The 13,080-nt window shown below is 54.1% G+C and overlaps 1 protein-coding gene across 1 annotated transcript in view; it reads left to right on the forward strand.

Moving 5' to 3' along the window:
- CCN4 (cellular communication network factor 4) overlaps positions 1-13,080 on the forward strand; it is a 35,171-nt gene that overhangs the window by 16,148 nt on the left and 5,943 nt on the right. The window contains exons 2-4 of the mRNA XM_039240217.1: positions 2,557-2,836; positions 9,238-9,498; positions 12,820-13,013. Of these exons, the coding sequence (XP_039096148.1) occupies positions 2,557-2,836; positions 9,238-9,498; positions 12,820-13,013 (735 nt within the window). The remainder of the gene's footprint in view (positions 1-2,556; positions 2,837-9,237; positions 9,499-12,819; positions 13,014-13,080) is intronic.

The following is a 13,080-nucleotide window of genomic DNA, read 5'->3' on the forward strand; positions in this document are numbered from 1 at the left end:
CAGACAGCCTAGGAAGCCAGTCCAAGGCCATGCGGAAGGAAAGCACTTCTGACGGTCTCAGGTCCCATGTTCTTTTTTTGACACTCAAAATTTAATCCGAGCTGAGAGGAGGGTTCCAGGACGGGAGTCCTAAACATCCAGTGACACCAAAGCGCCCGTGGTCAGCCGTCCCCCGACCACCCCTTCCTCTGGGCAACTGTGTGTCGTGGGCCACGTTCCAGGCACACAGACGGAAGCGAGGCCTTTACAGCTCACGTTCTGGTGGAGAAGGAGAACCGTTAACACACCTGAGGAAGGCATGGAGGGCTTCCTGGAGGACAGGACTCTTTGACCCTCTCTGCCATGTGTGTGTGTGTGTGTGTGTGTGTGTGTGTGTGTGTGTGTGTGTCCTGCGGGCCTGGGGAACTGGTTAGAGACTGTCCACAGGTGCTCCTGAAGCTCTGAGCTTTCTAGTATCACAGACCAATGAGGGAAATTCTCTCACAGAGTCAGAAAGAGGTGTGATATGTGTGTGCATCTGGTTGGTTTTACCGATTAAGGGGCTTGGGGTTTTATTGTGTTGCGTTGTGTTTATGAGGAAGAGCAAGCAGGGGCAGGGAAACTTATGTCCCTCCGGTAGAAAAGGAGAGGCCACGACTGAGCCCTGAAACTAAGCCCAGAGGTGACAAAAGCCTCAAATAAAGATCTGCTTGTTTGACTTTAAAGGGCCCTTCATTCGTTAAATCAATTTTTGCAGCACCTATGATGCGCCAAAGCCATAGCCAAGAGCCCAACTAACCCAGCACCTACCTGGATCATCTCTCTGGGCCACCGGTCCACACAGCCAAGTGCTCAAGGTGGACTTCACTCCCCTCGGCAGATCAATTTCCTGCCCTGACTTTCCGAGAGCTCCCGGCACTCCCCTGGGATGCCCAGTACTCCGCCTACAGCCCTGCGTTGTAATAAATCGCCTCTAATGTCTGTCTCTCCCCTGAGCTGTGGGTTCTCCAAAATCAGAGAAGTTTTCAGTTCGTCTTCAAATGCCTAAAGCTTGAAAGAGGCTGTGAGCTGTGCTGGGGTGGCGGGAGAGTGGGGTGCGCAGTACAACTTAAAGAACCCAGATGGCAAAGGTAAAGGATGTAGAAGTAAGAGTTACAAGAATCGTGTGTCTCTCAGTCCTGACACAGATTGGGTCTCCCTGAACATGTCCGTCTGCCCCTTTGGGTCTCAGTTTCCTCCTCGGGAGAAGGGAGGAAGAATCTGTCCGAATCTGTCAGCGTGTGCTGTTCAGAGGATGAAATGCAGAGCTCTAGATTCTAGAGAGCAAGGCTCCCTGCGTTCGAGATAGAGGGGCTGGCCTGGGCCCCAAGCAGCTGCACATTGGCCCCTCACAGAAGCCCTGGCCCCACCATTGCTGACCTTGGGGCTCCGGAGTCTTGGCTGAGAAGCCCTGGGCAGGATGCTCCCCAGCAGGGACCACACTGGCCTGGGGGTGGGAGAATGGCCGGAAGCTGGCTGCACCTTTCTCCCAGGGCCTCAGTTTCCCCCCGTGTAGAGAGGGAGAGTTCAGGGAGGGAGCCAGAGGGAATGGGAAGGGGACTGGCTCCCAAAGATGCAGGCGACTTGAAGCTCCTTTACTCAAAGACACCCCAGAGCCTTCTATCTACCTGTTTCTCGATGCAGGGACGGCTTTTGGGACCTGTTCCCGCCCCCCTTCCCAGCTTCCCTGTGTTGTGTCCGTCGTATTTTCAGGACAAAGACGAACCTGTGGGCTGGGGGATGGGAATGGGGCCCTGGGAAGCCCATGGGTAGGGGAGACTCCTCTCTGCAGGACTGACGCTAGCAACACAGCACTAACTCCCCTCTGCAGGGACAGGGAGAGCCAGCTGCAGGGGGCTCTGATGGTGGACACCTGCCCCCATGGCACCTGCAGCCTTTCCTGGTGCTCAGAGAAAAAAAAACAATGATCGACAGTAGTGGTAAGAAGAAGAAGAAGAAGAAGAAGAAGAAGAAGAAGAAGAAGAAGAAGAAGAAGAAGAAGAAGAAGAAGAAGAAGAAGTCAGCTGGCTAAACCTGGTGTCAACTATGAGTCACCTGACCCCGCAAGCGGCCCGGGACCCTCAGTGGAGTGAAGAGGGTCGCTCTTTGGGCCGCAGAGGAAAGGCAATGGGACACAGGCCACGCCTTGCAACCTGAGTAATCAGAAGCCATGCACTCCTCCAAGCCTCGGCTCCCCAGCCGCGAAATGAGACAGACTCAGTGCCCTCCCACGTTGTGGGGTGCTTGAGAAGGGAAGGAAACTCACATGAGGCTTGGTGGGACTACAGTTCCGATGTTGAATCTGGACCCCACCTCCTCCAGGGAGGCTGAGGAAATCGGCTTAACTGCTCTGACCTCCTGGCTCCTTGGTCCTGTTCGCTTTACTAAAGGGAAAGATGTCTGGCTCTCAGAAACGCGGTAGAAAGAGACAATTTTATGTATCCTCTTTAACACCATGAAGATGAGAAGGTGCTTGCCTGCACTTAGGGCTTCGAAACCCCTGCCTGACAGTCCTTTATCTCTGCTGTTCCCCCACAGGCCTTCTCTCCAGCCCCCACGGCCATGGCCTTCACCCCGCTGCCACTGGAGGATACATCTTCACGCCCCCAATTCTGCAAGTGGCCTTGCGAGTGCCCGCCGTCCCCACCCCGCTGCCCGCTGGGGGTCAGCCTCATCACTGACGGCTGTGAATGCTGTAAAATGTGTGCTCAGCAGCTCGGGGACAACTGCACAGAGGCAGCGGTCTGTGACCCCCACCGGGGCCTCTACTGCGATTACAGCGGGGACAGCCCGAGGTACGCAATAGGAGTGTGTGCACGTAAGTGAGACCCTCCCTACCTTCTGGCCAGCCCCCAGCACCCCCAGCCCTAGCCTTCACCCATAGCCCTTCCCTTGGCCGGGCTCCTGCCTGCCTACTCCAGGCCATGGCCAGAGGTCAGAAGCTGGGCCCTTCCTGAGGACGGAGGGATGCTTGCATTTCACTTGCCTCTAGAACCTGGCTTCCTGCTCTCTTTTCCATCTGGGAGGCACATCCATGGCTGGCTGGGGAAAAGGAAGCCACCAAGAAAGACCTAAGCATGGTTTCATTCTTTTAGTGGTAGACACTTTTTGAGATGCCTATGCTTCCCAGAGGTACCAAAACCCATCAGAGTTCCAGATATTTTAGTACTGTTTTAAATTTAAATAATATGGTTTTTAAAAACTTTGAAAGAATTAAATCCAGCAGCCTGCAATCATCTCTTTCTACACACCCATGTTCCTTTCGTTACTATTGTCACTTTTGATTCTTTTGCACTTTCTTCTGGTAGTTACCAATATATAATACGTGTCTTCTATGATAACTTAATTGGCTTAAAATACCAATTTTGAATAACCTCTCAAGGTTCCTATATGTTAGCTGATGACTTAACTCCTCAATACCACCTGACACATCCCGTATCTTCCAGTATCATTTTCATAATTTTGGGATATACAATAATCGGTATTTATAACATTTTGACTAGTAAATAATTGTTGCTGAAGCATGAGCTATTGTACTCATTTGAATTTCCTTTCTCATGAAGCTTTTGGTTTTCCTGGGGGTTCTAATTGCCTTTGATTTTTCTTTAGTTTCAGTCTTTATAATATCCTCATGTGGGGTAGACAACTGTCTGTTGTTCTTTTGCTCTTCAAGTGCTCTGTCATGTCCTTTTTTGTTCTCAGGAACTTCCTTTCAAGGACTTTCTGGTCTTATGCTTCTACCTGGAATGATAGTCACTTAGCTTGAATCATCTAAGCATTTATTCGAAATACATGACCCAGCATGATGAAAAGAGGTAACTAGGCATCATGATGCAGCAGTCTAACTTCTGAAAAATTATGCAAAGCCTCGTAAACCCAAGAACCTCTTTCTTCCCTTAGTGCTGAATTAAGACTTCTCCATAACTATGACCCCATACACACCCAATTACATGTTCACACACAGTGTAGTCTCTCATCCTCAGCTAACCTGCTCTATCTCCTGAGGTGGGTTGTTGATGAGGGTTATGCACATAATTCCACACCGAATGATCCTACCTGTGCCTCACAGTTAATTATAAGCACTCTCTGCTCTTTCATCATTGGTTCATGCTTCAACTTTCATACCAAGACATACCAAGTAAGCATCCTTGACTCTCCCGTCCTTCTACTTTTTCCCCTTTTATTCAGACTCATTAATAGCCCCACAAAACAGTGTGTTCAAAGAGAACTTGCAGCACCACCTGCACAAAATCATCCGACGTGTTGGTTAAAAAGGTTATTCTTCAGCCCGACCCCAGACCTACTGAGTCAAATTCTCTAGAGGTGAAGGTGGGTATGGACACTTTCAACAAGTTTCCCGGGGGATTCTCATGCATACCCAACTCTGAGACTGCTTATAGAGAGAGACAGCTGTGTAGTCCCTCCCCACACCTAGGTGAAGAAAGCCGGCTGAGCCTTCCTCCACTAGGATCCCTTCCAGCTAGATGAGGCCGTCTCCTCATTTCTTTCTCCTTTTTGAAGCTGCTCTTCAAGGTCACTAAAAAGGGGGCTCAGTTCATTGTAATCATTCTAATGTCTAAAGCTGCACTGACATCTTGCTATGGTGCCAGGCACCATGCCTTATTCTCTCGTGGACCCAGAGATTATGCAGGCCCTGAAACTGCCTCTCCTTCCTGCCATTCCCCACCAGAGACCCAGAAAACCGCCTTCCCAATCCATCTACACCCCCATCTCTTCGTATCTCAGGTTCTGCTTCTGCTCACTATAGCCTCTTATCTCCTTGTCACCATGAGTCCCTGTGTATTCCCTTCCCTTTTTTTCTGGAAAGAAAACTGGTCCACAGATTCTAATAGGTATCACACTTGCCAAGGGGTCCCTGGTCACATCGGTTTGCAGACACTGGAATAAACAATGTTGAACAACTATACAGAACTTCCGAGAGGTTTTAACTGTTCATGTCCACTGTAAAATTCCAAAGTGGGAGATATCAGAGGAAGCCCGATTTTTGAAACTTATGCGCACAGGGAATTGCTTTGTCCAGGTAGATGTTTACCACTCAACCATCCCACCACACACGCATGCACATTCCCAGATACACACATTGCACGCATGCGTGTGTACACACATACATACACAACTCACGAGTGTTCCGCCAAACATCTTCCCAGAAAGGCTGCCGTGGTGTCTGAGTTCATGAGACGCCAAGGCAAGAAAGAGGAGAGGCCAAGATCTGATGGCCATGCAGAGGAAGGCACCTCAGGGTCAGAGGGAGAAAGAATTAAGGACCCCTTTAAACAGACAATTTTTTGGCAAGTGGTCAACTCAGCCTATAGATGGTCCCCAAGACAGGTGACATCTATCCTTGGAGATGTGCACGTAATGAGGCGAGACAAGATAGGTCACAATGAGCAGTCATAGCACTGGCGCACGTGACTCAGAGAAAGGAGGAATGATGGCAAATTAATGAATGTCGGCTTTGGCTACCAGCGGTCACAGCTCCCGGGTACCAGCCACCATGGCCAGGCAGAAAAGCAAGCTAGGTCTTGTCCATTCTGCTCTGTCTTCCAGAGAATCCAAAAATCCAGATTTGTATATACTTTGTAATGTTGGTGACGTGTTCCAAAAAAAAAAAAAAATTTTTTTTAAACGCTCTGTGGGCCAACCTAAATACTTCTGTGGGCAAAGAGTGACCTCTGAATTATACTCTTTGACTATTTTGGTTGTACAAACATTACTCGGCCTTTAACTCAGCTGGGTCAGGCCTGAGAGCAGTGTGGCTTGCTGGAAGGATCGTGAAATTTACAGGCAGACAGACCTGGGTTTTGAATCTTAGCTCTGCCATTTGCTGGCTACGTGACCTTGGGCACATCACTTACGGAGCTTGATCAAACCAACTTCATGCAGTTGTTGAGAATAAACAAAGACCGCATTAAAGCCTCAAATGTAACCGGCTATCGTGGGTCATTGTTTTCCTTGCTTTGTTTTATTTAACTTTCCCTTGTAGAAATTATCTCAGCCTTATCCGTGGTCATCCTCAGAGAAGCCTTGCTCCAGGCTCAGCCTCCCCTGTGTGAAGAGCAAGGGCGTAGAAAGCTTCTGCATGGTCTCTGGGGCTGGACAATCTAAGTTCGAATCCCAGCGCCAAAGCTAACTAGTATGGTGTCCCTAGGCAAGCTAGTGTCAGTTTCCTCAGCAAGGAAAATGTGAAAAATAAGGCCTACTTCTTTGGGTGACTGGGATGTCAAGAACTTGATGCATGGTCAGGGCACAATACAGATTAGGGCTCACCCCACCTCTCATCCATCCATCCATCCATCCGTCCATCCATCCATCCATCCATCCATCCACTGACTCATCCCATAGCTATGAACAGGTAGGTGATATTTCAACAGTGGGGTTACAAGGCATGGCCCCTGTCCTTGCTGCCACACAGCTGACACTCCATTAGGGTGCAGGTAAGGGAAGTGAAGGTCTGGATGGTGGAGCAAGGGACCTGAGTCCCTGCTGGCCCTTCAGTAAGCACAGGCCATGGCTGTGCTTGCGAAGTCTGAGATTAGATAGGAGATGGTGAGCTTCACCACTAGTTTGAAAGTCAATGAGGAGGGCGCATTAGAGTCGGCCGTGGGCCCAGCCGTTGTACCTTTCATACACCCCTACTCTCACTCTCACAGGTGGTGGGCAGGCTGCCCAGGGCCACCAGCACCACCACTGTCCCCCACCGGCCCCAAACTCCCAAAGGACTGGGAACAGCTTTCAGAAGCAGTGGTTCCCAATCTTGACTGCAAACCGGATTCACCTGAGGAGCTCAAAACCGCCGAGCTCAAGGGATCCTGGGGGGCTCAGTCGGTTAAGCATCTGACTCTCGATCTCAGCTCAGGTCTTGATCTCAGGGTCAAGAGTTCAAGCCCTGCCTTGGGCTCCGCAGTGGGCATGAAGCCTACTTAAAAAAATAAGTAAGTAAAAATCCTAAAGCCAAAAAAATAATAAAAGCACAGAGTCCCATAATCTGAGGCTCGGTGTGGGGGTCAGATTTTTTGAAAGCTCCCCAGGTGGTGGTTCCGTGAAGCTGGTGGTGAGGGCCACTGTGCCAGGGGCTCCCAGCACTACTGCCTTGTCCATGCAAAGTCCCCCACATGGGGGCAAGGACCAGGCTTCTGCACACTCCTTCCTCCCCACCAGCAGCGTGCACGCACACACACGCACGCGAACGCACACCTTCCCGGGGCAAGGGCGCGGTCGGGAGTGACTCAGAACAAACGGATGAGTGATTCACCCAACGTGCTTCCTCCGCTTCTTCTTGTTTTGGTTTGGTTTGTTTGTTTTTCCAATTTCCCCTCCTTTACTGGTGTCTGGTGGAAGGAAATGGGCTGTGGAGCTATCGCTCCCCTGGGTTCGAGGTGCAGCTCTACCATTTCGCCCGCTGGGTGACCTTGAGCTAATGAATCACTTGACCTCCCTGCCTGCCAAACAGGGAAAATAAAACTCTCCCCGCGAAGCCCCTGAGAGAACCGAATGAGATAACGTATCAGATGGTGTCTGGCACGAGATCAGATGGTCAGCGAGCGGTCGGGCCTTTCCTTTCTGGGCCTCCTCCCTGTACAGTCTCCTCCCAGGAAAAACAGCAGCCGCGCCAACATTCCCACAGGCTGAGACTCTGTGTCTAGCTGTGCCGCCTGCGGCACGTGACTTCACGGAGACTCAGTTTTGCTGGACCTGAAAATGAAGGTGGTAGTGGGTGGTGTTTCCTTCTAGGATGAAATCAGCAAGGCAAGGAAGCCTGGCACGAGCCGGTCAGGTGACCAAGGACAGAGACAGCCAGCACCCAGGAACTCTCACTCCGGGTAGATAGTGGGATTATTTTTATTATGCCTGACCACCTGCAGGCAAACCTGGGAGATGTTCTAGAACCATTGTCAGACTGGGGGTGGGGGGCATTCTTGCCGCCTGGAGGCTCTCCGCCTGCGCTTCCAGACACTGTCCTCCAGGTAGGACATGGTGTCTGGGGTAGAAGAGGGGGTGCAGCGCTGGCCAGGCCCAGCAGCCCCAGATCCCACCCCCACCCCCCACCCCCGCCAGGACTCCGAACTTGCTTACGCACTCTCATGTGTAACAAAGAACTCTTGAGGCCACTCACCCCCAAACCAGCTTCTTGTCTCCCCTTCCAGGGTTCAGGTCACAGGAGTCATTCCTGACCCCTCTCCTCGCTCCTCACATCCATCCAGCAGCTTCTCCTTCCCAGCACATCCAGAAGCTGAGCCCTCCTCTGGGGTCCAAGCATAGCCACCCCACGCACCTGGATCACGGTGGAGGGGGCTCCTGACACCGCCCTTCTCCCTCTTCTTTCTGTTCACCCTTCAACACCCCGCGTGCTCCTGGGCAGCATAAGTCCTAGAGTTGAGTCAACAGTTTCTTCTCGAACACATCCTGTGTGTCCAGGTGCTGGCTTTGCACCTTCCTCCGAGTCTGCAAGGAAGCCGTCTCTCCCCTCATCTCCTGCACCCCCCCCCACCTCCCAGGCCTGCTCCCACCTGGCCCTTTAAACCTGGCGCTCCCCCCTGCCTGGAAGGCGCCTCCCGCAACGCCTGCGCGGGCTACCTGCCTCCCCTCCTTCCGCCTTTGCTGAAGCGGCCTCCCTTGGGTGAGGCTTGGATGCCCTCTTTAATGAGCAACCGCCCCCACCCCAGCCACCCCTCCCCTTCACTGTTCTCCCTGGGACTGGTGCCCGTCAACACTCTGTGTGATCTGTCTTTTCTGTGTCACCTTCCGCTGTAAAGTAAGCTCTGTGGGGGCACCGTTTGTTTGTTTTGTTCACTACTGAATCTCCAGTGTCTAGAACCTTCTATAAATATGCATCGAATGAGTGGAATGGTGTTTCCAAGTGTCCTGATTGGCTTTACACTTGGCCTTCTCAGAATCACGACCCTAGAGGTATTTGTCAGTACTAGGCTCTGTGCCACATGCTGGGGGTGGCCAGGGCGCGCATAGGTTCGGGCCCCCACCGTGCCCTAGCTTCCCACGGCCGCCAGGCTGGCCCCTGGGGGTCACTCAGTGGGTAGTGGCTGAGCTGCACCCCACACTCCCACACTGCCCCACCCTCGCCCACGGAGGGCGCCCCCCGGGGTCTGCGACAGGTCCAGAGGCGGGAGGTGGGCGCATGGGGGCGCGGGGCCCCCTGGGCCTGACCCGAGCATGTGTGTGTGTGTGTGTGTGTGTTTGCAGAGGTGGTCGGCGTGGGCTGCGTCCTGGACGGGGTGCGCTACACCAACGGCCAGTCCTTCCAGCCCAACTGCCAGTACAACTGCACGTGCGTGGACGGCGCGGTGGGCTGCACGCCCCTGTGCCTGCGCGCGCGCCCCCCGCGCCTCTGGTGCCGGCACCCCCGGCGGGTGCGCGTGCCCGGCCGCTGCTGCCGGCAGTGGGTGTGCGACGACGATGCCACAAGGCCGCGCAAGACAGCGCAGCGCCACACGGGCGCCCTAGGTGGGTTCGGGGGAGGGGCGGCAGGGTGGGGGAAGGGAGGGAGGGACCCCGACCCCCGTGATTGGCGCAGGCACGGAGTCTCAGTCCCAGAACACCGCCCCTCTAGCTGCGTGACCTCTGGGACCCTATTTCTCCATCTGTGCCACCTGTTTTATGGGGTCCTCCCAGCATAAAATGAGGAAGAGCTTTATCAAAGAATAAAGCCAGGTACGTGGGATTCAATGTTATCCTACTTAAGAGATTAGGTGGGGGAGTGGCGGTGCAGGAACATGTGTGTGCCCCAGGAGAAGTGTGAATACCTAGTGCAAGGGAGGGAGAGGGAGTAGGTGGCTTCCCCCTCACTATGGAGGCCAGGCGGACAGGTGAGGCTGCAGCCAGGTAAACCAGGCCAGAGGAAGCCCTGGAAAAGGAGAGGGACAGGCCCATTTGTTTTAACACTACTTACTGCAGTAGCCCAGTGCCAGCCACTTACCAGGTGCCAAACCGACGTTTGTTATATGGATGGATGGGCCGATGGTTAGATGGATGGATGCTTAATTGGATGGATGGATGGATGGATGGATGGATGGATGGATGGATGGACGGACAGATGGATGGACAGACGGACGGGCGGACAGATGGATGGATGGGAGGGAAGGCAGATGGATGGATGGATGAATGGATGAATTGATGGATGGACAGACGGACAGACGGGCAGGCAGATGGATGGGTGGGTGGGTGGATGGATGGATGGATGGACAGGTGGATGGACAGGCGGCAGATGGATGGATGGATGGTTGGTTGGATGGATGGATGGATGGATGGGCCAGTGAGGATCTTAGCTAGGGGAGTGGGGGTGGAGGTCGCAAGGAAGATAGATGTGAGAAGCACTGCGTGCGGAGTAAGACTGTAGCCATAGCATCAACCCACTGCATGCACTGAAGGGGAGGGAGGTATAGATAGTGACTCCCAGAGCTCATCATGGGCTGGGTGAGAAAATACGAAGAGCACATGGAGGGTGAAGGAGATCTGTGTTGTTTGGAACAGGTTGAGTTTGAGGCTGGGGGCCCCTGGCCTGGCATCACCCAGAGGAGCAGCCAGTGAGGCAGCATTGGAGGGGAAGGGGGGGCAGAGAGAGCTCTGGAAGCCATGCAGCTGGGGCTGCTGACGGCAAGTACGATGTCCCAGGGAGACTGTGCAGAGCAAGGTTTCTCAACCTTGGTACAGACAACATCTAGGACCGGAGAAGACTCCGCGGGGAGGGCTGCCCTGTGCATTGTGGGATGTTTAGCAGCACCCCAGCCTCTCCCTACTAGATGCTTGCAGCACCTGCCCCTCAGGCAGTAACAACCCAAAATACCTCCAGACATTGCTATCTGTACTCGGGGGACAAAATCGCCCGCGTGGAGAACCATAGGGATGGCCCTGGAAACACCACCATTTAAGGTGAGGGGGGAGGAAGCTGAGACGGGCAAATCCAAGAGGCAGGACAGAAAGAGGAGAAATAGGTTTTGCAGAAACCACGTGACGAAGGTGTCTCAGAGAACAGACTGGAAAGCAGGAAAGGAGGGGGTGCGAGGAGACCAGCCTAGGCAATAGAGACCTGCCCCCAGGCTGTGCACCCTCAGCGGGCGCCACCCTTCGGGGGTCCTGCCCCACCCCTCAGTTCAAGGGGAGCACAGCCTCTCCAGAGGGGCTTCGGGTGGTCCCCGGGGGCCGAGCCAGCCCCAGGAAGAAGCAATCTGGTGTTGATGGAGGAGGTGGCAGGGAATGCTCAGTTCCCAGCAGGCCCAAGGCAACAGCCCCCCCCCCCACGGCCCCCAACTGTCAGAGCCACACAAGGGTCACAGGAGGAGGGGCAGTGGCTGGCTGCCCATTGTATGTGGCCCAGTGACCCCCTTCTGACCCAGCCCAAGCAGAGCCCCTGCCTGCCAGCGGGTGACCCAGAAACCAAAGCCTTTTTATCCTCCTACGCAAACCCGTTCCTCCTCCTCCCTCCTCCGTGCTCCCAGCCCCAGCCCCTCCCAGCCCTCCTCCCTCTGCTGTTAGATGCCTCTTCTTGTTTTCCTCAGCCTCTCATAGCTCCCCCGTCTCACACATTCTTCCCGCCTTCGTGCATCCCTGCCCCCTGCACACCTGTTCACGTGGAGGGGGGCTGGGTACCCGGCCTGACCCTTCTCCTCCCTCCCTCCCTCTGATCCTATTAGATGTCCTTACTTTCCTCTTTCCCCCTCTCTGCCCCTCCCCCATTCTTTGATCACTATCTTCCTCCCCCCACATAGGCTCTCTCCCCCACCTTCTTCTCTTCCCCTCCCCTCTCCCCTGCCCTACTATCTGTCTTCCCCACCCCACCCCCCTGCCCAGTCCTTTCTCTGTCTTCCTGCCCATGTACACGTGTATCAGAGAGGGACTGGCCTGATCTTTAGAGCTTCTCTCATGTGTCTTGTTCTGTCTTTCTGGGGGACCTCTCCTTTGTCTTTCTGGCTTTTTCCTTGCCCTCCCCTCTAGCTCAGCCCATTTTCCCGTTCCCCAGGGAGTAACCGAGCACTCACCATGTTCTAGATGCTGGGATGCATACATTAATAGAACCATCCAAGACTCGCTGTTGAGCTGACAGTCAAGAAACCACGTAAGCTCATGTTTACTGCGAGTCTGCTAAGGGCCAGAGACAGCTCGTGGCTTTCCTATGTGTGACCCCATCTTTTCCGTCCGCAGCCCTGGGAGGGAGATGCTAGCATCAGCCCGTCTTGCAAGTGGGGAGCCTGAGCCACGGAGGTGGGGGCTGGCTTATCGAAAGTTGCCCAGTTACTAAGTGGCCATGCTCATAGTTGAACCCAGGCAATTTGGCTCTGAAGCCTGCGTGTCTCCTTAACCACTGTGCCCTCAGCATCACACAGATTAGATATTAGGTTCTAGGGTATAGACACTCCCTCTGACCTTCTCCAAATAAACTTGACCACTGAAGGGGCAGGGAAAGCGCCTGGCAGGTGATATGCATGCAATAAACAGGCCCTTTCACGGGCCACCAGCCGTGGAAGGCAGATATTTTGTTCCAACCAGGACACGGAGGCCCAAGGGTGAGCTATCTGGAGCCACACGGTGTGTAGGTGGCCACGCAGGATGTGGCCCACCTCTCTCTAAAGAAGAGAAGTAGAGGAGCTCAGAGCAGATCCTCCTCTCCCTGGGGAGGGGTTAGACGTTAACTTGCCCCTTGGGGAGTGGGTGAGACAGCCCACTTTTCTCCTCTTGGAGTGTCAGGGTCCTGGACCCTGTGGGCGCTGAGGGTGGGGAGGAGTGGCTGACGGCGGCTGGAAACTCAGAGCCTGGTCCCTATATCCACAGCGGCCACGGGTGGGGTGGAGCCGTGGCATCGGAACTGCATAGCCTACACTAGCCCGTGGAGTCCCTGCTCCACCAGCTGCGGCCTGGGGGTCTCCACCCGCATCTCCAACGTCAACAGCCAGTGCTGGCCAGAGCAGGAAAGCCGTCTGTGCGCCCTGCGGCCCTGCGATGCGGACATCCATCCACACATCAAGGTGAGGAGTCCTCCTTCCGGGGTGCGGCAGGCATCTCACACTCACAGCCAGGCAAGCCCGGCTCAAG

This window comes from Hyaena hyaena, unplaced genomic scaffold, assembly GCF_003009895.1.
Source record: "Hyaena hyaena isolate Hyena2069 unplaced genomic scaffold, ASM300989v1 scaffold_169, whole genome shotgun sequence".
Lineage (NCBI taxonomy): Eukaryota > Metazoa > Chordata > Mammalia > Carnivora > Hyaenidae > Hyaena > Hyaena hyaena.